Source organism: Carettochelys insculpta, chromosome 2, assembly GCF_033958435.1.
Source record: "Carettochelys insculpta isolate YL-2023 chromosome 2, ASM3395843v1, whole genome shotgun sequence".
NCBI classification, from domain to species: Eukaryota; Metazoa; Chordata; order Testudines; family Carettochelyidae; genus Carettochelys; species Carettochelys insculpta.
The window spans coordinates 162886423-162909041 of NC_134138.1; the positions used below are offsets into that span (position 1 = coordinate 162886423).

General features: G+C 40.4%; 1 protein-coding gene across 8 annotated transcripts in view; it reads right to left on the bottom strand.

Annotated features, from left to right (window-relative positions):
- INVS (inversin) overlaps nucleotides 1-22619 on the bottom strand; it is a 178154-nt gene that overhangs the window by 153246 nt on the left and 2289 nt on the right. For 5 of the 8 annotated variants that reach the window (XR_012644533.1, XM_074987959.1, XM_074987953.1 and 2 more), the window contains exons 1-3: nucleotides 22130-22601; nucleotides 15717-15852; nucleotides 10624-10790 (exon numbers count right to left, since the gene is read on the bottom strand). Coding sequence is in view for 7 of the 8 variants with exons in the window: in XM_074987959.1 (XP_074844060.1) it covers nucleotides 10624-10790; nucleotides 15717-15822 (273 nt within the window). In the remaining variant the exon portion in view is untranslated. Of the gene's footprint in view, nucleotides 1-10623; nucleotides 10791-15716; nucleotides 15853-19997; nucleotides 20119-22129; nucleotides 22602-22619 lie in introns of those variants that run through there. The other 3 variants (XM_074987955.1, XM_074987954.1, XM_074987956.1) reach the window with 2 other exon arrangements.

Below are 22619 nucleotides of genomic sequence, written 5' to 3' on the forward strand. Positions count from 1 at the left end.
TGAAGACCACACATTTTTATTTTCAACGTCTTGAGTGGGACTTCCTGGGCAAATCCAGTAAAATAATTGAATTAATCTGGCTCATTAAGGAAAATTTAAGTGTCCTCTAAATTTTCACAGCTTCTAGCATATTATTTCCTTTGACTAAAAGAGATAAAAAGAACAAAAAAAAAAAAAAAAACTTTAGAACTTCAAAAACCACCTACGCTTTAAATAGAAACAGTGAATGAGATCTGGACGTAATCTTATTTGTGAAGAACTGTATGCTAATTAAGATCATCACACACAAAACCTGTGTATAGCTAACAAAACACATTTTTCAACTAAGGTGGGTCTTAGAGTTTTGAAGCCAAAAAACACCCTCAAACTCCAGAAGCCAAAATCCCCTCGAGCATTATAAAATCCCAATAAATTATTTTAAGTGCATTATGTTAACATCCAGATTAATTGAACCTTTCCCCTCACCAACCCCATCGCTGCTGACAGAGGGCTGTGCTTGGGGGAATTCACAGAGATAGTTATTTTCTTGGAGCACACTGACTGTTGATAATAAGGCATCCACTGTGAGAGAACATGGAAGAAGCCCAGATGACTGCTTTCTTGGATTAAAAACAGAATTACTTAAAGAGAAGTAAACACAAATATATGTTCCTACATATCCAGACGAACTTTCTATTCATAAATACCCCTTCCTAGCTTTAAACAAGTAGCAGTTTGTGACTATAAGCGAGTTTCTGACAATATCCACAACGGACAAGGAGGGCCCCAAGTTAAAACTTTAAACAGAGACTTAAGCAGCAAATTCAATTAACTGAGTCTGTCAGATCAAAAGTAGCTAAACAATGTTGGGCAAGGTCAGCTACAAGATGGGAAACTTCCGAAATCCCTGGTGACTGAAGAAAAAGGAACAGTGGGCTTCAGATACCTATCTGAGTCGGCAATGAAAGAAAGATCCATCCTGGTGGTAGGGTGAGCTGTGTTGAGATCAGAGGAAATACAGAACACCCTTTTTATACATTACAATGTCCACATTTCAGAAAGCTAGAGTTACCGATGGAGAGCTGCTCAGATGAAAAAAAGAGCTTAAGACCTCAAAAATTAAAAACCAAGTTTAAATTTAAAGTTATGTTCTTGGAATCTTCTTATGTCTGATCACTTGTAAATGTGTTATCCGGTAACAGATGCTGGAATACATTTCTTAATTAGTTACTTTTAAAAATACTTTTTCTCCAGTCTATTTCCTATTTGAATTTACTGAAAAAGCCTGGTTATTATAATTCTGACAGGTGTATAAGCATTTTTCATTTCCCAAATTTCTGTCAGGATTTAATTAACATTTAAAATTCAGAAATAAAAAGTGTCTTAAGAGTAAGATCATTTACAGTTAGAGAGAGTGTAGCGAGGTGCTGTGGCCTCCCCCTGACTCAGAGGCAGAGCAAGCCACTCAGAGACCCTGGTGGGTGGGCCCTGAGCCCAAACACCTGGGCGCTGCCCTCAGAGGGCACCATCTGGAGCCAGAAGGGGCAGGCTCAAGGCCCATTAAAGGGCTGGCCTCCAAGCATGGTGGAGGGCTTGGACCAGGCTCCTGGATGCCAGGACCAGACGACCCAGTGCCGACCAGGAGGAGCCGCCCACCAGCTGCCCAGACCAGCCTAGGCAACCGCAGCCCTACCTGCTGTTGGGGCAGTACCCTGATTTACCAGGACCCTCACACTTGCGGTGGGTCCCCTCCCCCCCCGAGGCCCTGCTGGGGCTGGAAAGACTGCCCAGGGCCAGTTACCCCAGAATTCCAGGTGAGCACACTCCCAGAGTCCTGCCTGATACCCACGGCGCTGAGGCCTCCGACCATCTGGAGCCCATGGTACTGCCCCCAGTGGGCTACCCGAACGACACCGAGATATCCGACTGGCCAGACCTGCAGAGGGCTACGTACCCCGAAGAGACCCACCAGCCTGGACCTGCCGATCAAGCCGACTGATACCCAGCACCGATGGAGGTAGAGGTTGGAAGTGGCCCGGGGGATGCTCCCTCTGAACCCATGGTAGTGTGTTGCAGCCTGGATCCACACTACCGAGCTCAGGGTAAGAGCGATCATTAGGGCCCTGGGCCAGGATGCATTGAGTGGGAGGGCCTGCGTCCCCCTACCCCCACCTCCCCAGAGAGGCAGCCCCTCGCCTCTCCTGAGCCGCCCTGTTCTGTGGCTAGCTGCATACCAGCCGCCGTGACCTAAACTGAGAGCTGGGCTTCTGAGCTTAATCAGCCACCCTGCCCTGAACCAAGGGCTAGGCCTCTAAACTGCTTGTTTGCCTGCTGCCCCGCCCCAAATTGAGGGCTGGGCTTCCTAACAGCAGGTCTGCCTTGCACTCCCCGTTAAAGGGGACAAGGCCCAAGGGTTGGCCAGCGTGGAGGGGGCAGCTGGGGAGGCCCACGCCGCCTAAACAGGGCAACTGTTGCAGGCAAAGGACACTACAGAGAGCCAATGATGCTTTTTTCACTAACTTGCTCAAAGGCTGGATTTAAGCAGTTAGAGTCTTCCCACTTACATTGGGAAAGGGCATTAGATGCCTACCAAACTTAAGTGCTTCCAAAAACCTTAACAGGCACCCATCTACAACCTTAAGTGACTAAATACCTTCGTAAGTCTGATTCCCACCCCCAAATATTTTAAAAGGTAATAAACACTTTAGTACATTTAAAAAAAAAGTTTCAACTTCTGTCCCCCTTTAAATGAATATTAACGATGAAATTGTGAAGTGCTTATTTAAGGAGATATTTGACAAGGGTGTGCCTATTAAGAACCCCATACTCTAATGGAGAAGCAGCCGGCACATGTTAGCTCTGCAAGTCTACAGCTTCTTGTTTAAGCACCTATATCTATGGTAAATGATCTGATTTACACACACACACCCCACTTTGCTTACATAATATTATGAATTCCAATAAGTTGCAGTGATGATGTTATTCCATCCCTTGCATCATAACCTCATTGCCACGGTTTTTATTTGACATTATTGTCATTACTGGCCTGATTCAAAACCCATTGAAGACAATGGAATTATTCTCACTGACTGCAAGGGGTTTTGGACAAGGTTCTACATGACCACAATGACTAAAAGACATGAAGAGCAATTTATTTTCATTTTTTTTCCTTTAGTCAAGATGTTCAGCACTCATTTTTCAAAGTTCTGTTATTTTGCAACATATTTTAAAATTACAGAAGGGCTTGCTGCACTTTAGACCTAATGGCACCCAAACTTTTCCCATCATATTATAGACCAAAAAAAAAAACAAAAAAACAAAACACCCTGTAACCAAGTAAACATTTTTACTCAACTTCAAACTTTAGAACTGAAACACAGATTTCCATATTTAAACCATTATTTGCATGCGCACACACAAAAAATCTGTGCCCTTATTCATTCTGAATACTAAATTTCAGCTCACTGTCTTCACATACTAAACCCACAAAAAAGGATTATAGGGGAAAAAAAGTTCCTTAGACAGCTCAACTGCTGGTTTATTAAATGTTATTGGAACACCTGTGAAGTGTAAAAAATTCTCCAAGAGTAGGGGAAATGTGGGTGATTTAGATTCATTTTCTTTTCACTTACAGTCAGGTTGAAACCACGTCCATTTTGCATGTTTCCCAAACAAAGTAAAACCCCAGTCAATCAGCATTTTTAATGACATTTCAGCAAAATGCTATGATACACATTTTAGGTTGTTGTAGTTTGCAAGCAGTTGTATTTCAACACAGCGTAACTGCTTACATTGGCAAGCAAAAAGGGCCCATGCTAGCTTTATGTGGACTATTGGCAGACAAATAACGTGCTGTCTTTTAGCTTTTTGCCAGTCCTTTTAGACATGTTTTGGGGTCAGCAGTGTGAAAAGGAGATAGAACCTGGAGGGTTCTATCTGGAGGGTTTCAGAACGCACAAAGGAACCACAGAATTGTACAGAAGCCATGGCAGGTACTCCCTTTCCCCTACTGCCATTTCTCCCACCCTGCTCCAGATGCTGTAATTCCTGTTTTATTTATTCGTAATCACCAAACCATCCCACTTTTCTACGCAGTAACCTACCCTCACTAAAGGAAGGAGCATTTATTGTATAAAAGACAACCACAAGTCAGAAAACCTGTCTGGGTTCTTATCGTTACCTCTGCTCTGGTTCACTGTGCACTACAAGCCCAGTCAATCTCAGGAGTTCCCTGATTCTACATACCTTCTGCATGGTGATAACAAGCCAGGGCTAAAGTGCAGTATTGTTACCACCATACAGGACATATGTAGAAATGGGGAACTGTTAGATGTGCTTCCCTCAGCAACAAGGAGGCATAAACATTCTACCTATTCCTCAAATCAGTTCCCTCTCATTCATGGGTCTTACCTATATTGTTCCCCAACAATAGGAAAAAGAAAATATCATTCAACTTTCTCTACTTCATCACAAACAAACAACCAGCCTCAGTTTTGCCTGTTCCCTAATTCGTCAGTTTTCACTGATTGGTTTCTTATTTGCATAAAATCACAGCAGTTACAGAATATACCAATTCTTATGCATGCTTCTCCAAATTTGCTACTTTATTTAAATAATTTCACACAGAGCCAACAGTACCTCTTCAGCTTTAGAAAGAAAATCCTGTATTGTAACTAGCTGTTGATGCATTAAATCTATGCCATGGATCACTGCATTTTTCAGCTCCTGTGAACAGACTCTAGGGATGTACAGCTGCTGGAGTCAAGGTAGAATCCACAGCAGCCAAGCTTTAAAGACAAACAACCCCCATTCACGTTTTTTCCCGCCCAAAATGTGTCACTCTTTTAAGGCATCTTTTGACTATTTATAAGATTCCAAGCAGTGCTCTAAATAGGTTTAAGGTGATGCCTGCATCTAATGAAGTTGTAGTCCTGCAATGCAATATTTTCATGTTTGTTAGGTTAAAAGGTAAACAGGTCAAATATATCAGGCGTAAAACAATACTTATGATCCCAAATGAAAACTAAGTTTAAAAAAAAAGATGCCAATGTGAAACAAAACAACTGCAGCAAAATGAACTTCTCTCTGACCACACTGCCAGAAATTTTTTTTCCTTCAAGTTTTGATCCATAATGCTGTATGAAAGACCACAACTAAGACCAGAAGAACATGTACAACAGAGGAAACAGAGAAGGGAAAAGGTGTTTTTGCATGAAAGCTAAGAACCCCTCATTAGTCCCAAACAGTTGGCAGGTACTGGAGACAAAAAGTCATCTCACACTGCTCTCCTGCCATTACGAAGCACTAGGCCAGGGTATATCCATTACCTCTTCTAGGTACTGCAGTGAACTTCTAGGATGCTACTTCTGCTTTCCACAACCAAGCATTCCAATGGTCCTGCAAGAGAGGCTGCCTCTCTAACACTATTTCAGAGAAGACGAGAGACACTTCTTTCTTCCCCACACTCAGACTTCACGCCCCACAAGCTTACACATTTTTTCTCCAACTGCATTCTGTTTTAATAACCTTAAAGTATGTCACTAGTAAAGAACCAATTACTAAAAAAAAAAAAAAAAAAAAAAAAAAAATCCCATAATTACATCATACAAGAATAACTGTAAGAGACACCTTCATAAGGAAACAAAACATATCTTTGGAAATGACTGGGCAGATTTAAGCCGATTTTATTACACAACTAGTAGACAAAGTAGTAGCATCACTTCATGTGCTTTAAGAAACGAAAACTCTCTCAATTTTTAGCGTATCACTACTTATTGCTTTATGCTCCTGTATGCCATCAATCTGACATTTCCCACTGATTTAACTAAGCTTAGCGTTATGTTGTTTAACATGTTGTAGTAAAATAATGTAGAAAACAGAAAGCTACAAAAAGAAGCGTCAGGCCTGGAGAAATCTGACTTAAGATGTATTTTAATTCTTATACCATGTTTTAAATTAGTTTATCCTCAATTTAACTAGCTGAAAATGCTAACAGTTTTTGTTTTACGAGACACTCATTTGAAACATGATCATTTGACTGAGCCTTTAAAAACCGAGCAGAAAGCAGGTGATAAGATTTTACAATTTCCTAACCAAGAAATAGCATCATCATCCATTGGTATGTATTCAGCTACAGAACTACATTTGAAAATGTCTTAAAGGATGCGTAAATACTTTGTGAGCATTTTAAATAAAGTGGGTTTTTTAGTCTGCTTATAAAAAGCATGAACACACCATTGGAAGTCACACCGATTCTTATCATTTTGAGAGGTAATGCGAGTTACCTGATTTCAAGAATTTATAGTCTTTTATTAAATATTTTATATGAACACACTGTAAAAACACTGGAAAAGTATTAAAAATAAAATGAAATGTCAGATTTGCTAAAAAATGTGAATACTGCTGTATAAGGTCCAACTCTTAGAGAGTGTCTCTAGTCCAACACCCTGGCAACCTGATGAGTTCCAGATGAGAGAATTTGCCAGACCATGGGAAGTCAATATTGTCTATCAGCTTTAAGAACACGTTCACTGCTTACTGGGCTCTGGGAATATATTTAGGGGTAAATTACAGATGAATAACTGCACAGACCACTGAGAGCCATGTCTGGTAGCTGTAAACAAACTTTATGGTACAAGAGGAAACCTGGCCACACCCATTATAAGAGGTCACTTAGCTAACTGAAGTCATGCCTGATTACAGCTGTTACCAGACAAGCGTGTGCCAGACTAGAGAGGTTCAACCTGAACCCAAGAACAAAAATGTTCACCATTAGAATGCTAAGGTGAATGTCAAAAAACTAACCTCTCTCTTCCAGTCTGCCCCTATCACCAGAGAGGACTGCAAAGTTCATGAGTGCTGTGACAGTCTAATTCAAAATCAGTTGTGCTTTTGCTATAATGTCACAATGAAAAAGACTAGGATTGCTCTCTTCTTCTAGAGTATACTGCCATAGGAGAGAGATTTTAATTGCAAATTAATTGTCCGAAGATGAGTATTCAGCTGGGACACCTGGTTCTTCCCACATTGCCAAGGTATGTTGGTATATCTGAAATACTATACGAGAATGACAGATATTTGCACCCTCTCTCAATATGATTATACCTTTTACTCCCCTAGAGATTCCACATATTCAGACAGATTTTATTTGCAACACCTGTTAGGGATCATCTACAAAGTGCTTAATCTTGCCATGAGTGCAGGCAGCCAGACTTGATGACCTCCTGAGGTTCCCTTTCTAGTCCTATGATTCTCTTTCAAAGCTCCTTCTGCATTTCTCACTCTTATAAAATTATATTACAGGTTTTACCTTCCTGGTCATCCACCCTCAGTGGTCCATGGATTTTGCCAGACCAGAGGGAGGTTAATGTTCTCCATCGCCAGCCACCGATGCTGCCCTCCCACCCTGCACACAGCTTTTAGTCCTGGCAGCAGCCACAGCTGCCAGGGGACACGCAGGTGAACAAGGGATGTTGCCAGACCAGAATTCCGTCTTTAGGAATTGCAACTTGTATTATTGACAACTAAATTTGAACCTGTGCATTTCCAAGCATATAATGTGGCAATTGAGCCACTATACTGAATAAGCTGAATTCATAGGACTCTTGGAAGATGAGCCACATATAGAAGTTTTGGCATACAAATTATTGTATGGGCACCCTGAATTTTGTATACTTCGGGGCTTTAGATGCTTATTTGTGTTAGGCAAATAACTGTGCACAGCAAGGCTATAAAGAAGGCATACACTGAATCTTTTAAAGCAAACAGATGTATTGCATGCCTGAATATGAAATCTATGGAGAGTTACAGTCAAGTGTCCTTTTGCTGAAAAATGAGAATCAAGTTTTGATCTCACAGTTGATGCAATAATTAAGGTATGTGTCTTTAAGACAGACTTGCAAATTTAGGACCAAATCAGGTCATCCTTCTTCACACTAAGTAGCATTTTTGTCCACTGAAATTAACAGAACTACTTGTGAAGAAAGATACTACATTTCAGGTCACCAAAGATATCAGAAGTAGGCCCTTAATGACAGCAGCAGAAGCAGAGGTACTGCAGTTAGGTTTGATATGGGTATTTGACTGTAACCCCCTGACTTCTGTTATTCATAGTTCTCAGCAAAACAAGGAGTTCTGTGGCACCTTAAAAAACTAACAAATTTATTAGGGCATAAGCTTTCATAGGTTGCAGCTCACACCTGCAATCGCTAATATGGTTAGGTCCTTTAATGGGGTCACTAGTCTAGGATAGACATGTGGACAGAGTTTGCAGGAGAGTTTGTTGCAGGGCCTGGTTCCTAGGTTAACATTTTTGTTGCGTAGGGAGTATACATCTATTCAGAAAACAAGAGCTTTGTGCATAGAATGTGTGTGTTGGGAGCAGTGGGTCAACTAGTCTTCTAGAAAAGAAACCAACTATGGGTAGAACTCTGGCTAAGTAGAGAGGTGATCACAATTACTAAAAGTAATTCAACATATGAAAATATTTCAGGATATCTTTGGGGGGTGCGTCTACACTTGCATTCCTCTTTTGCAAGTGGTATGCAAATGAGGTAAATCAAAAATGCAAACAATGTATAAATTTGCACAGCTGGCACCTCATTTGCATATTCTGATTTCAAAATGAGCTTCTTTCAAAAGAAGAAAGCCAGTGGAGACGCTGCTCTTTTGAAAGTAAACCCCATCTTCGAAAGAATCCTTCTTCCCATTAGGATTCCCATTAGGGAAGACGGATTCTTTCGAAGATGGGGTTTACTTTCAAAAGAGCAGCGTCTCCACTGGCTTTCTTCTTTTGAAAGCAGCTCATTTTGAAATCAGAATATGCAAATGAGGTGCCAGATATGCAAATTTACACTTCATTTGCCTAGCTCTTTCAAAAGAGGAATGCAAGTGTAGATGCACCCAAGGTGTTTAGACATGGGACATTTCTTAAGTAACAACTGAACAGTTATATCCTAATTACGCTTTGGGATCCACTACTACACCCTTACATCCACTGAGTGAAAATAACTTCACTGGGCATCAGAGTGAGCATTGGGGTCTGCTCGAACCTTAAACAGAAATATGGCACATTGAATTGTGAATTATTTCATGATTTTGAAATAAAGTTATCAAACTTCATTCAATTTTATTATAGCTCCATCTAAAACAAGAGGTCTGTGTGTCTGTATATATGAATCCACAAAACTTTGGAAAATTACGAATAGGTGAAAACAGTCATACATTGCACGGTTTAATTATTACAGGCAATACCAAGTACATTTCAGTACAGCACTATCTCCACATCTGAAGAAGTGGGTCTACCCCACGAAAGCTCATTACCTAATGAATTATTTTGTTAGTCTTTAAAGTGCTACTTGACTGCTTCTTTGTTAGGATATAGAACACCACAGTTACTTCTGTTAGTAAGCAATATCAAGTTAACATGGCTTAGCTAACATGAGTGAACTGAACCGATGAACAATTGAATTCACAACCATGACCATGTATTAAAAAGTTAAAGAAAAAAATTAGTGCTAATATGCAATTGCCATGATTTGTCCTCATGGTAACTCCTTTAAAATAGCACTGTTCTCTCCTAACTGGCTCTGTTGCCCCTCTCCACACCCTTTACCTTTCCATCAGTTACTTACAGAACAAGTTACAACTCCTTTCCAAGCCTACTTGCTATTTATATGTTGGCTGACCAGCTTCATCTCACCTTCCTTTCACCCATCTGCTTTGTTCCCTCCTTAACTTTAGGCACTCCTCCCAATCTAAATGCTCTTCATATATACTGCATACATACATGCATATTCCTTGCATGACTAAATTCTATTTATTGTTGCCATCTCTGATGGATATATCATGAACACATACAATTGAAGGAACAGATATATAATGAATTTTATAATACACTATTTAATTCTCCCTTGATATACTTCATCTTGAAAGCAATTCTCAAAGTTGCCACTGGTACTGAGAATTCGTTAAGACACTGTCCTGCATCCATTCAAGCCAATGGCAATACTCTCACATATGCCAATGAATGCAGGATTGAGCCTATGCTGTCAGAACTTTGCTGAACTGGCTACGCTGAAATGGACAAGAACTGCTTTCCCTAGAAGGAAAGTTAGTAGAGCAAAGGGCCACTAGACTAGGGGCAGAGGAGAAAATTAAGTGACCTATATGTTTAAATCACAGCCAAGAGAGAAAAGAGATTAACTGTTGCACAGGCCAAGTTCTTAGGCTTGATCTACACAAGACCTTACAGTTGACTGAAGATAGGAAATTCTAGCTACAGCAAACCCAACTGTAAGGTCTGGCCTCATTTTTCCATTGACCTCCCTTACTCCTTGCAAGAGCAGGGGTACAGAGGGTCGGCTGCAGACCCCAGAGAGAGATCAATTTAGCACATCTTTACCAGCCACATGAAATTGAACACCAAAAGATCAGCGTTGAATGGGGAGATCTCCCAGTAAGCATAGACACACCCTTCAAAACATTTTCCAAAAAACAAAAAAAAAAAAAAAATTTATGGGATGATGTCCTAGGGAAGAGTAGACTCCTTTGAAAATACTGGGTATACTTTTAGTTATTTAACAGTTTCTTAAACAATGCCAGTGGCAACATTTACACATTAGGCATTAAACCATTTTAAATTACCTTTTGTGCAGCAAGATGAAGAGCAGTTCTCTGGCTATGATCAGCTTTATTAATACCTGCTCCTGCCTTCAACAAGACCTCAGCACAATCTAACCTGTCAGCCAAGACACAGTACATGAGTGGAGTCCTTCCAAATTGGTCTTCCTCATCTTTCAGTTCAGGGTTTCCTACAATTATACAAAAGATAATTACTAAAGTCTGCATCACTAAAAAACTTTATTAAAAATAAAATGTCATTATGCATTTAAGAAAGCTCAGAATCTGAAGGAAAAAAAAAACTAGTCAGACATAATGGCCTCAATACCAGATGTTTAAATAAATAGTTTTAAAAAGTACTCTAATTATGAAGGACTGTTAAGAGATTTTGTTTTTTTAACCACACAGAAAGTTAATGAAACTATTTTAACGTCAGCATTATTTATGATAAAAATGAAGAGTAATGAGAATCAGCTAACATGCTTAACCATCTCCTTTGGATGCAAATATTGTTTCAGGGTCAGCGAGTCAGCTGATTGCTGCCAAGTGTTGTTGAGATGGGAAACTGGGAGTCCAAGCCCTTCTAAAAAATTCAGATCAGTTCCTTTCCACCCACAGTACGAGGGAATGAAGATGCACCCCCACAGTGCCAAAGTTTTAACTGCTTCCTGCGTATCAAAAACAGAAATCAACCCCCACCTTCCTGGGTATCAAATGCCCCACATATCCTTTACTAAGCTGTCTAAATGGAGCTCCCACCTGACAACCTCTCAGACATAGTTTTGTATCACCAGCATAAAAATCTGCAACATTAGAAACAAAACATTTGGGAGCAAAATAAATTATCTTTAATATAAAAATAAACTCCAAAGAAATACTATACTATTTATAGTATTCTCTTTCATAACTCCTTCTGTGCCCAGAGCCACAACCCACTGAAAGTTCACAGGGACATGCAGGGGGATTTCTTTCTCCCCCTTAATCATTTGTGCTGCTGCCTGTTAGAAGAGCACAACTAGCCCATCATACATATTCAGTCACTCACTTTGCATCCTCCTGGGACTACCAATACCAAACATTCAAAATATAGGAATTATCCCCCATCCCACAAAAAGTTAACTTTAAAATCATGAATCATTTCTTTCTGTTAAAGAATGCTTTGTTATTTTTATATATCCTCTAGTTTGAGGCCAAGATCCACAGTTTCAAGTTCTCTCTGAAATCACAAGAGTTAGCTTTCATTTTAAAGATGTTTCTAAGATTCCCAATTAATCACCTGGGGATGGGGGCAGGATTACAGGATGGGGGTAAAGCTTGGAGCTCGAGGGGTGGATCTGGGTGTTCAGTTGGGTAAACCCTGGAGGTGGGGGTAACAGCTTTCTAACTGGTACAAACATGCACGTGCTGTTCTTAAAATAGGGGTGATAAAATGCACAGTTCAATGTTATTAAAGACTGTCTCATTCACTGCAGCTCTTGACACATGGATCTCCTAATCAAATTTGGAAAAAAAAAAAAAAAAAGGCTCTTTTCATTATTTCAGTTGCAGACCCCAGCCCACAGTCAATGGTGAATTATCCAGTAGACAAGCAGAACCCATCTTCCTGTGGCCCTGGCCAGTTCGGGGTCTCCTGCCAAAGTGCAGGGTCAGTACACACGGGCTTGCCCTGCTTCAGCCACTCAGTACTGCTTCTGTGGGGAAGAACACCAGCGGGCAGAAGGGATGGGGAGTAGCCCACATTTGCTCTTGGCAGAATAAGGGCATGAGGGATCCTGGTCTTCTCCCAGGGTGTATTAAAATCTACATCAAAAACAAGTGCTCCTGGTGAGGACATGTGCCATCAACATTAGGATTCAAGCGTGCATACACACACAAGGGAGGAAATAAAATGTGACAGCTGTGCCAACTTATCTTCAGTCTTCTTAATCTGGTGGTGCAGATATGGCCTAGGACATCCTGACAAGAACTTTGCTATCTGAATGAGAGTCACCATGATAGGAGAAAAAGAAAAACCCACAAAAGCAAAAGGACTCTTAAAAACATGTTTGGAACTAAGGTTTGTCACCCAGAAACAAAGACAAAGAATCTCTATGCAGGATAGGCGGCCCCCTATGAATAACAGATTCCCCTTCCTACAGGCCACAGTCTGAGAATTAGTGATTTAGAGCTGTATAAAGTAATATAATGTTAAATACAAAAAAAAAAACAAAACAAAAACCACAAGTATTAGTTCCTGTGGCAATTTTCATTTTGGTACCGGGGATATTCACTTTACAACTAGGTCTTTCTTTACATAGATACTTAAACACCTACACAATGTGCTATACAAGACAGAAATGAGAGGTTACCACACTCCAAACAATTTACAATTTGGTTTATGATCATGTAACATTTGGCAACATGAAAAAAAGAGGTCAACCAATCATACAGTATGAAAGAGATACCAACTTTTCTTTGGATACTTTTAGTTACAATTTCTCACAATAAAATAGGCAGGGAAGGTATTAAACATTTGCTGATCTGAGGAACTGCTGTTCCCCCAGAAAAGTAGCTCATCCTGACTCTTTGTACCAAAGGTTGTCATACGCACTCATTAGAACAGGAGGACCAAACAGAAAGATGCAGAGGGTGAAAAAATCTCTAAGAAAATGTCTTTTACCCATTCTGCCATACTGTTCTTATGAGAAGTTGGTGAAAAACTGGCTGGGTCAGTGGAATGTTCTCAAAAGATCCTGAACAGTCTTGGAAAATTAAGGCAAGTACTGTCTTGCCTCACTAATGCTACCAAGAGCACTGGCGTGGTCATAATAGCATACTACAGGTTGCCCAATTTCCTTCAATGGGTTCAGGAGTTACTGATGAAAAGCTAAGAAATATTGTTGTGATGCCAAGCCAGACATTCCAGTTTTGTCAGGCAGTGGTGGTTCCCCCCTCCCCGCATCCAGCAAAAGTAGAGTGCATGTCATATCCTGTTAAAGCATGGAAAAGTAGGAAAACTTTTACCTTCACTTTGCCAAATATTGCAGCAACTTCAAAAACTAAAAAGGACCTTTAGTCTTCCCTCCCAGGAATTCAGAGCAACATTATTTGGGTCCTACAACAGTCCTAGAAAGAGCTACTATTTCTTTGTTGACTGCCCCGATCAATATTTTGTGCTGTTTCTGACGAGTTTGCAATATATAGCAAATACTTGTATGATGTTTCTTCAAAATGAACAGTTTTAATGTTGCTTTGTGATACTGAGAAGAGCACAGCTTCACTAATACTGGTGCATAACTCCTTGCTGCCAACTTTTAATAACTGCTCAGTGATTGAACAAGTTCAGTCTTGTTTCGGCTAACCCACAGGAACCTTTTCCAGTTTACTTGCAGAGAATTTGGTGAATGAAAGTATTTTTGAACAGTAGTGAACCTATTGTTCTGACTAGGACCAAATGTATGGAAGGAAAAAAAAAAAAAAAAAATACTGAACTTGGAGCTCTTTTTCCCTCCCAATTCAAAACAAAAAAAAAAAACAAAAACCAAACACACCCAGTTTACAGAGCTCCATCGAAGATCTTCACTTCAAATCAGCAGACATTGGTAGATTCCTTAAACTTTGTCTGTTAGGAAGTTAAACTCTTTCTACATACACTTTTCAGTTATCTGAATATAGCCTGTAAAAAGGATCCACACAGAGCTAGTTTAATACCTTTGTTCTCATTACAGTTAGTTTAAAAGGTGTGATTTGCCTACTTGGCTATGTCTAGATTGTATTTGCATGTCTTTTGCAGACAGTTCTATCAGGAGAGGCTTTTCCGACACACAAATGTCAGAAAAACCTACCCTGTTGAGGAATCCCTTCTTCCTTGTGCAATGAGGTATACAGAATGCCAACAGAACACTCCCGATGGCATATCTCTGCCGACACATCTGCAGTCCAGATGCACAGTCTGTTGACAAGACTTCTGTTGGACAGAAATTTTGTCGACAGAAGCCTGCAGTCTAGATGTAGCCTTGGATCTGGGAGAGAACAACATAGGCAATAAAATCAAGCTATTAAATACAACTTCTTAACCTGATTTATTACTGATTTCCCAACGTAGAGAGTGTTTTCAGGTAATTTAAGAGCTTTGTACATTAACACATTTGCCCCGGTTACAATACTGAAACTGCCCTGTCCTCCTGCCTTTTTATGGATGCGATAAACTTCGAACATCAGTGTTGGGTGAAGGCAACAAAGTGAATTTAGAAGACTGGTACAATTTGTAAAATGAGAAGAGAGATGTATTTAGCCAGTAAGTTTTATATTTTCCAATAAGAAATCATTTATTTTTTTACATCTTCAACTAAACATCTAGTCTAACAATGCTTCTACTACATTTAAATATGTACTGCACATTTGATAACAAATACAAATTAAATTCTTTGGTATGTCAAAGGTACTCATCTTCACTAAGACCAGAGAGGTTTATCCTCAGGAGGTGTTGAATTAACGGAACTTCCAGGTCTCACAGGAATTGAAATTATTCCGAGCCTTTGAGAATTGAGCTCTTAGCCCACAACAACAATTACATTTCTAAATTTAAATGAATCCACTTCCAAAAAGTGATGTAAAAAGTGACAAGTTGCAAATTCTAGACCCTTTGTCAGAGTGGAAGTCAGAAATATTAGGCCCATTGAACTTAGTGAGGCCAGACTATTGCACTGCTGTCTTCACCTGTGTTTGTAAGCCACCTATACTACCAATAACTTAAGTAAAAAACAGGATTTTTGTTTTTCTGTATAGTAATAAAACATTGCTTCTCCACATGTTCAGGAGATTCAAGCAGTCACCGTCAATGAATATAACCTCAAACAGGAATATGGTGAAAATATTAAAAAGTTCCCCAAAACAAATCCATCTTCCTGGTCATCTCAATTATTTAATTGTAATAATAATAAACAACATTAACACCACCCAATAATATAAACATTACAAAAATATAATTGCATCAGAGAAATAGCAAAAGTGTGCTGTCCTAATTTAGGAGCATAGTTTCACTTAAGATCAGAACAAGAATAATATTGGAGGTTAAATATCACAAAAAGCTTCCAATTTTAGATAGCTGAGACATGTACCTAAAAAAGAACACTTACCTGCTATTAGCTTTTGGAGGGTACCCTTATCTCCATTAATAGCAGCAGCATGAACTTGAGATGCTAATGAGGAACCATTGAATAGCCAGTTCTCTGAAACATTCATACTCTTCCCAGGTATGGTCACAGGCTAGATCTGCACCAATAATATTTCTAGTCAATTTTTCTTTTTTTAAAAAACACAAATCAGCGTAATGCAATTGTAATCATGTAATACGAATGCCAATATGTTAAAGTGATTAGATTGTGTTGGATGTAAAAACAAGAGTGTTCTGCTTACTTTATACATTAACTAAGACATCTAATTTAGGCTCAGATAGACAAACCATGTATCAGAGATTTGAAATTGCTTTCCAGGCAAGGAGACTAACAGCAATTGAGAATCTTGAACTCTGCAAACAACATTCAATATATGTTCACCTACAGCTTAACAGAATGTATTCAAAAATTTTATTTTATCTGTTTGATTCACTAACAGCAGCCTGGCACTAACCAAACTTTTCCAATACTTAACATTTGGTACAGATAGTAAACAAAAGTATATTAGTCCAAGTTAAAATGATCTCTTGAGATTTAGTAATGTAGTTCAATTTACCAAAGGATTTCAGTATTCTGCAAAGGTAATACTATCCCCATTTTTCAGGTCAGGAATCTCAAGTATAGAAAGTGTTGTTACTTGCCAAATGTCAGAGAATCAACAACAGAACTGAAAATTTAACCAAGATTTCCAGATCCATGCAATAATTTTATAGCACACTACATCCATACTACATAAGGGTAGCAGGATTCAGGATATTGATTAATTAGAATAGAAAATAACCCCATACATCTGCATATTAGTCAATTGTTATTATACAAGAGATTCTCAAGCTCTCCCAAGAATTTATTCTTAAAATTGTGTTTTCAATTCACATGACAAGATTAAAAATTCTAGTGTGTATACTCTAAATTACAGCTATGTATTTCATACTTTATTAATAAATATTTGGTCTAATGGATATGATCACTATCTCCTGCACTAGTGTTCCAAATCTATATGCCAAGGCAGTAATCTGGACTTGGTCACTCATATTCCCCTGTCCTCCTACGACTGTCTATTGCATTCCCTAGAGAAAGCTCCAGCATGCAGCTAATTTTTCAACAGTTTTATACAGCCACAGCTCCTAGAAACTTTAAAGAGAAACCAAAAGCCTTCAAATAGTCTGAATAAATCTCCTACTTCAAAAGGGCAAGCAAAATAGAATCTGTAAACTTCCTCCAAGAAGGGAACACAGTTTAAGTCCCTTTCTGTTGTGTGTGGGGGGAGGGGGGAGAAGAGGGGGAAAACACACAGCATTACCAATCCTTGCAATTTGATTACAAATGTTATGGCAGTTTGTGCTCTGCTTAATTCTTTTTTTTTTGAATGCATAGGGTTGACAATGCTGAAGCAGTCTTTACATTCCCTTCTGCAATGAAATGAAATGAACCGTTTTTTAAACAGTTCACAGAGGAGGCCCTTTCCTGTGTAGCAACTTGGCTACTGATCCATGACCAGAAGTGGTATTCCTTTATGTAGTAACTGCTCCCCAGTTAATTCTAAGATCAGTTGCTTAACCCTTGACTCTCCACCCATATGACTTTCTGCCTCAGCTACACTCCCGACTTATTGCATATTACACACTAACTTTTGGGGAGGCAAATGTTATAAAAATTAAGCTGGCCTACAGCTATTGCTGTTGAGTTTTTCCCTAAGAAACTGAGACTTGACATTATAAACCCAGTCTAGGGAAAAGTAAATGAACACACCTAAGTAGTGGAGAGAGAGAAGAGATTACGCTAGCCTTTAGAAATTATGCAAATGCATCATGTGCCTCTAAGGAAGATGTACAGTAGAACTTCTGAAAAAAAATATCTTTTTTTCCTCCTTTTTAAAAAGTTGATCTCATTTACTCCTGAATTATTCCATGGCGCTATTCAGAGGGTGACTAATTTCCTTCTATGGAGTTAGTTGAGAACTATCTGCCCTTTGATATATTTTCCCTGGCCAGTTTCTCTTCTTGCTCCAGTGAAAAAGAGCTCCAGTATATCTTTTCCAACAACGCCCCCAAAAGCCACAAAAATAATAGGCCTACACAATTAGATTTTCCTTTCACTGGGGAAGGGGAAAAAAAAATCCAGGAGGAACCTTGCTATGCTAACCTAATAAATGGGTTGGTTCTTATATACCACAGGGATGGGCTATAGTATACAACTGTAAGAGACATATTTTAGGAAGCTTTCCTGCACCACTCATATCACTTGTGCTGGACTAATGAGCAAGCAAGTCACAGGCAACAGGCATGAAAACACAAGCATGGAAGAGAAGCACACTTATTTCAGGAGTGCAGTATGTGCTTCAGTGATCCTTGGACATGGAAAAGGGTGGGAGAATTTACAGCACTATCCCTAGCCACCTACATCATGACTCTTAATCACCATCATGGATCTTGTTCCCAACTGGAACACTCTTCTACCACTCCCCACCAGGCTGACGTGGCTATGCTTCGGATGTTTGCTGAGATGTGTGCTTGTCACAAGTGGTGTACTTTAATGTTTCAATGCCGTACATGAACTAACGATCATGCTTCTGTGTATTGATCATCGTGCTTCCGATGTGGCCTGTAAGGGAACCCCCAATACACCAGCAGAGATAAGAAAGTGGCCAAGACGAAGCAAGGAAGACCTTTTTGGGGAAGTGCTACAGTTCTTTGCATGGAGAGAAATGGAAAGGCAGGACAGAAAAGAAAGTCAGAAGCTCTTTCCAAAGGCCACTAAGTAGGTGATGAAAGTAACAAAGGCAAAGAAAGTTACTGAAGTCAGAACAGATGCATGCTTGCCCCATTCCCTGCAATACACACAGAACTGTTTTCCTTGATCTCCCCAAACACTTCTCACATTTACTTTCCAAAACCTGACAATTTCCCATTTATTCCACCCTTTTGGACAACTTACAAGATGATAGGTGTGCGTAAATACAGCTTTGATTGTCTGCATTTCACTGATACCCCTCTTCACAAGCACTGAGTCTGTGCATAGCATCTGTCCTAAATTCCAAAGACACTACCGACATCTTGTGTCCCAGCCTTTAAGGGAATGGGAATTGGTGTTTAGAGTCTCGAGTAACAAGGCCTTAACTGCTGTCATTTTTTAAAACTGATTTTCAGAAGATTTTACAAACATATCAATGAGAAAGGAGGCAGATATGCAAGTCTTGCCTGCAGTATTGGTCCTACTGAGGCTAAAAATAGTTTAGCTCACCCAGTGGTCATACTGGCAAGTTTTGTTGTTTTTTTTTTGTTTTTTTAATACAATCCTCTAGTATAGACAGGACTTTTGAGTCACCAGGTGAGCAAAACACAAAATACATTTAAAAATAAACCCAAAGAACTGGCAAATGTGAGTTGAACAGGCAATTTATGCTGATAATTGTGCAGAGGAAGTGATAAAAATGTTGAATATGGAGTGAGGGGTCCCCAACATCTAGTAATTAATTGAGGACTGGGAAGGCTTTAGGAGCAGGCATTTGCATGAACATACCTATATTCCAGGCCTTGTGCAGACAGACCTGTTTTTCCAAAGAGATCAGTTTTGGTTGGTGTTGGGTTATAATTCATTGGACGTGATGCTAGGAACATCACGAGCTGGAAGTCCTGGTGCCATAGGTCAAGAATACAAAGGAAAAAGCCACCACAAGCTCACAACTTTAGAGCTAGAACTAGGCTGAAGGACCCTGAAGGATGCCACATGTTGGAAGTATATGGAAAACCTGGAGGCAGAAGCTAGATCATAGCAAGGCCTTTGAGGTGATATGCAAGTGGGATACCAGCAATCACCTCCTCCCCCAGGGCAGTTTCACCAGATTTGCAGACTGGAGATTCAGCTATGGTGATGGCTCAACTGCATTCCACTGAGCACAGCCGTCCAATATAGCAACTGGGACAGGCAATGCATCAAGTACGACTATGCCAATGAATCACTACCCCAATCTCGTGTAGCTGCAAGCCCCCTTCCAGCACCTAGCGGATGTGCAACAATGCCATCCAAGATCATCTCATCAAAACCACCTCAACCAGGGGCAACATTGCCATGCCTGCCACTATCCCAGGAACAGTCATTTGCAACCCAGCATTATCACCACTGATAAAGAGTGGATGATGACCATGGTAGATGTCACATTTCACGTAGACAACAGGACCCCAGCCATCCTCAACACTTGAACTCAAAAGGTGGAGAAATATAACTCAAGGCTGATGCTGATACCTTGAGTCAGCAGCTCTGAAGTTCAAACACACACACCGATCAGATCACAAGGGATCTTAACAAGCAAGAGTTGTAGGAATGCAGAAGCAGGATTACGCGCCGCTGATGTGACAACTCTTGGAATCATACACCATAAGGTGGTCGAGTGGCTTCCATATAGAACCCTTCCATGGATGTTGGCAATATCAGAAGAAATGACCTGATGTGCTACTGAAAAGCAAAGCCTGGAAAGTAAAAGTGATCCATCAGAGCAATATTTCAATTAATGGACAATCTATCCTAAGTTCTCAATTAGAGGAATAATCTACACTCATTGCTATATTTGCTTTCCACAAGCTACTATTAACACAATGCCTTTACCATTCACCAATGACTCCACTGGACCTATCACCTGGTCTGGATGCCTAATCAGCAACTCCCAAAAGATTCTGTCTTCTGAATTGAAATGATAGAGGAAGCGATTTAAGAACATGCTGAAGGCACACATGAAAAAGTGCAGCATTGGCGCTGACACTTGGAGAACCTTGCCCAGGACTGCCTCTAGTCAAAAGTGATAATCTGTGAGGGGATGGCAGAATTTGAGAGGTCCTACCGCAGTGCGGATTAGGAGAGATGGAGAAGGAAAACAGAGCAGCAAAAGCTGCCTATGCCCCTCCATTAGCTATCAAACCTGCCTCTTCTGCGATAAGATCTGCAGCTCCAGAATCAGGCTGGTCAGCAAACAACAGACTGAAAAACAGGAAGGTTAAATGAAGACATCCTAGTTACTGTTGAGTGATGGCCAAGAAATTAGTACAACCTTTTATGACCAATGTACCTGACTATTTAGATGCTAATATCTAAACTGTATCATTAAATACCAGGATCATGAAATGTTATCATCCTTAGTGTGTGAGTCAAGAGCAGCAGAATTGTACTTGACTACTGTGTCTGATAGGTATCGGAGAACTTTCTGTTGTCTGATAGGATCACCCTAAACTGAATCTCACTTGCTAAACCACCAGTAAGGAGGGCAGATCTGACGGAAAATGAAAGAAGATTGTTGAGTAGAGCTGCTTCTTCTCAACAGTGTGGATTCTGCCTAATAGTTATAGAGACCACTTGATTCCCTTTTATCTTGTGTTGAAAGACAAAGCTGACTGGACTCAACTGAGAGTCTTTGGTTCTGTTCAGTGATAGCCAGCAATGCTTCTTCCTCTTAAAAAAGTGCTGGTACTCCCCCCCAGCCAGACACAGAGCCCCCTCAGCAGTCCCAGCCATGGGAACCCCAGCTGAGGTGCAGGGGGGGGACCCCACAGAGTCCTGCTGGCAGCCACAGCCAAGGGAACTCCATCTGGGAGCCAGCTGGGCCACTGAGCATTGATGTGGAGGTGTATCAGCACGTACCACCAGAAAAAAAGGACGAGCCCTGATTACTAAAGTCAAAATTATGGAAAATCAAGTCTGGGAGCTATGCCACAAGCCTGGTACAGGGGTAGTGAGTAACAGTGAAGAGGCAGCAGCCCAGACTTTCCCCACCATCTCGTAAAATTACTAAGACACAAGCTAATTGGTGGAACCTGAAATCATGTGATAGATGAGGCTACTACCCCTTTTTCTAGGCATCCCAGTATCCAGTTAACTGAACTGCATGTAAAAGGATACACCCAGAGAAAGTGGGTCCCTAAAAGTCTCCAAGAACTGTATTCAAGGCACCAGGTGAGCCAATAGAGGAGAGTGATTTTAATTGAAGCAATTATCTGCTGGGGCAATCCTTTTTGTGGCCAGAGGAGAGGTGCAGAGATGGATTAAATCTGGAACCAGATATGGAAGTTTTCAGTAATATTAATACCTCCTGAGGATCCTTGGAACAACAGATAAGCGAGTAAAAAGATGCTTTTGGTCAGCTGTGATCAGTTTTGTTTCTTTCTTTTTGCTTTGGTACGCGGGACTTTTCAGGCTGATTGATGTACACCCCACCTTCCTTCTCCCCCTCAGTACACTGTAAACTCAATCCCAGGGAAACAATTCTCTGTGCTTTAATCTATTTTCCCCCCTTTAATTGCTAAGCGACACCTACCAAACAAACAAATCTACCAAGTAGGTCTTTGTTTTGTCAATAAAAATCACCTTTTAAGAGTATGATTTGATACCTGTGTCCTAGAAGGCAGGATGTCCTGGTGCACATGCCTGTGACAGAAAGGTCAGCTATTAAGAAATTGCAGTTGGTTTTCAAGCTCTTGTAAGGGAGCCATTAGGAGCTTGGGGTTACTCTACAGGGACACATCCCAAGTGCGTCTTCCTAGGTTCAAAAAGGGTTTTTTAACACTTCAGTGGTGGCAGTTTTCTCCTGAGATCAGGAAATCTTGATCTTTCAAGTTTTTGCAGGTCCCCACCTTCTACGCTCAGAAGCATCAGAGTAGTGATCAGGCTTGACACCATGCAATTGCAGAAGTGGCAGTGAGTGACCAGCAGTAGCAGTAAGAGCAAGGAAGAATGAGTGGAGGCAGCAAAGATAGCAGCAGCAAGCAAGTTACAGAGATGGTGGCAGGAGTAGAGGCACTGTTTGACTCCCACCCCTCCTTTTCAGGGCAGGCAGCTGAATCCATGCAATCACACCTCCAAACTCTGGGTATTCACTGA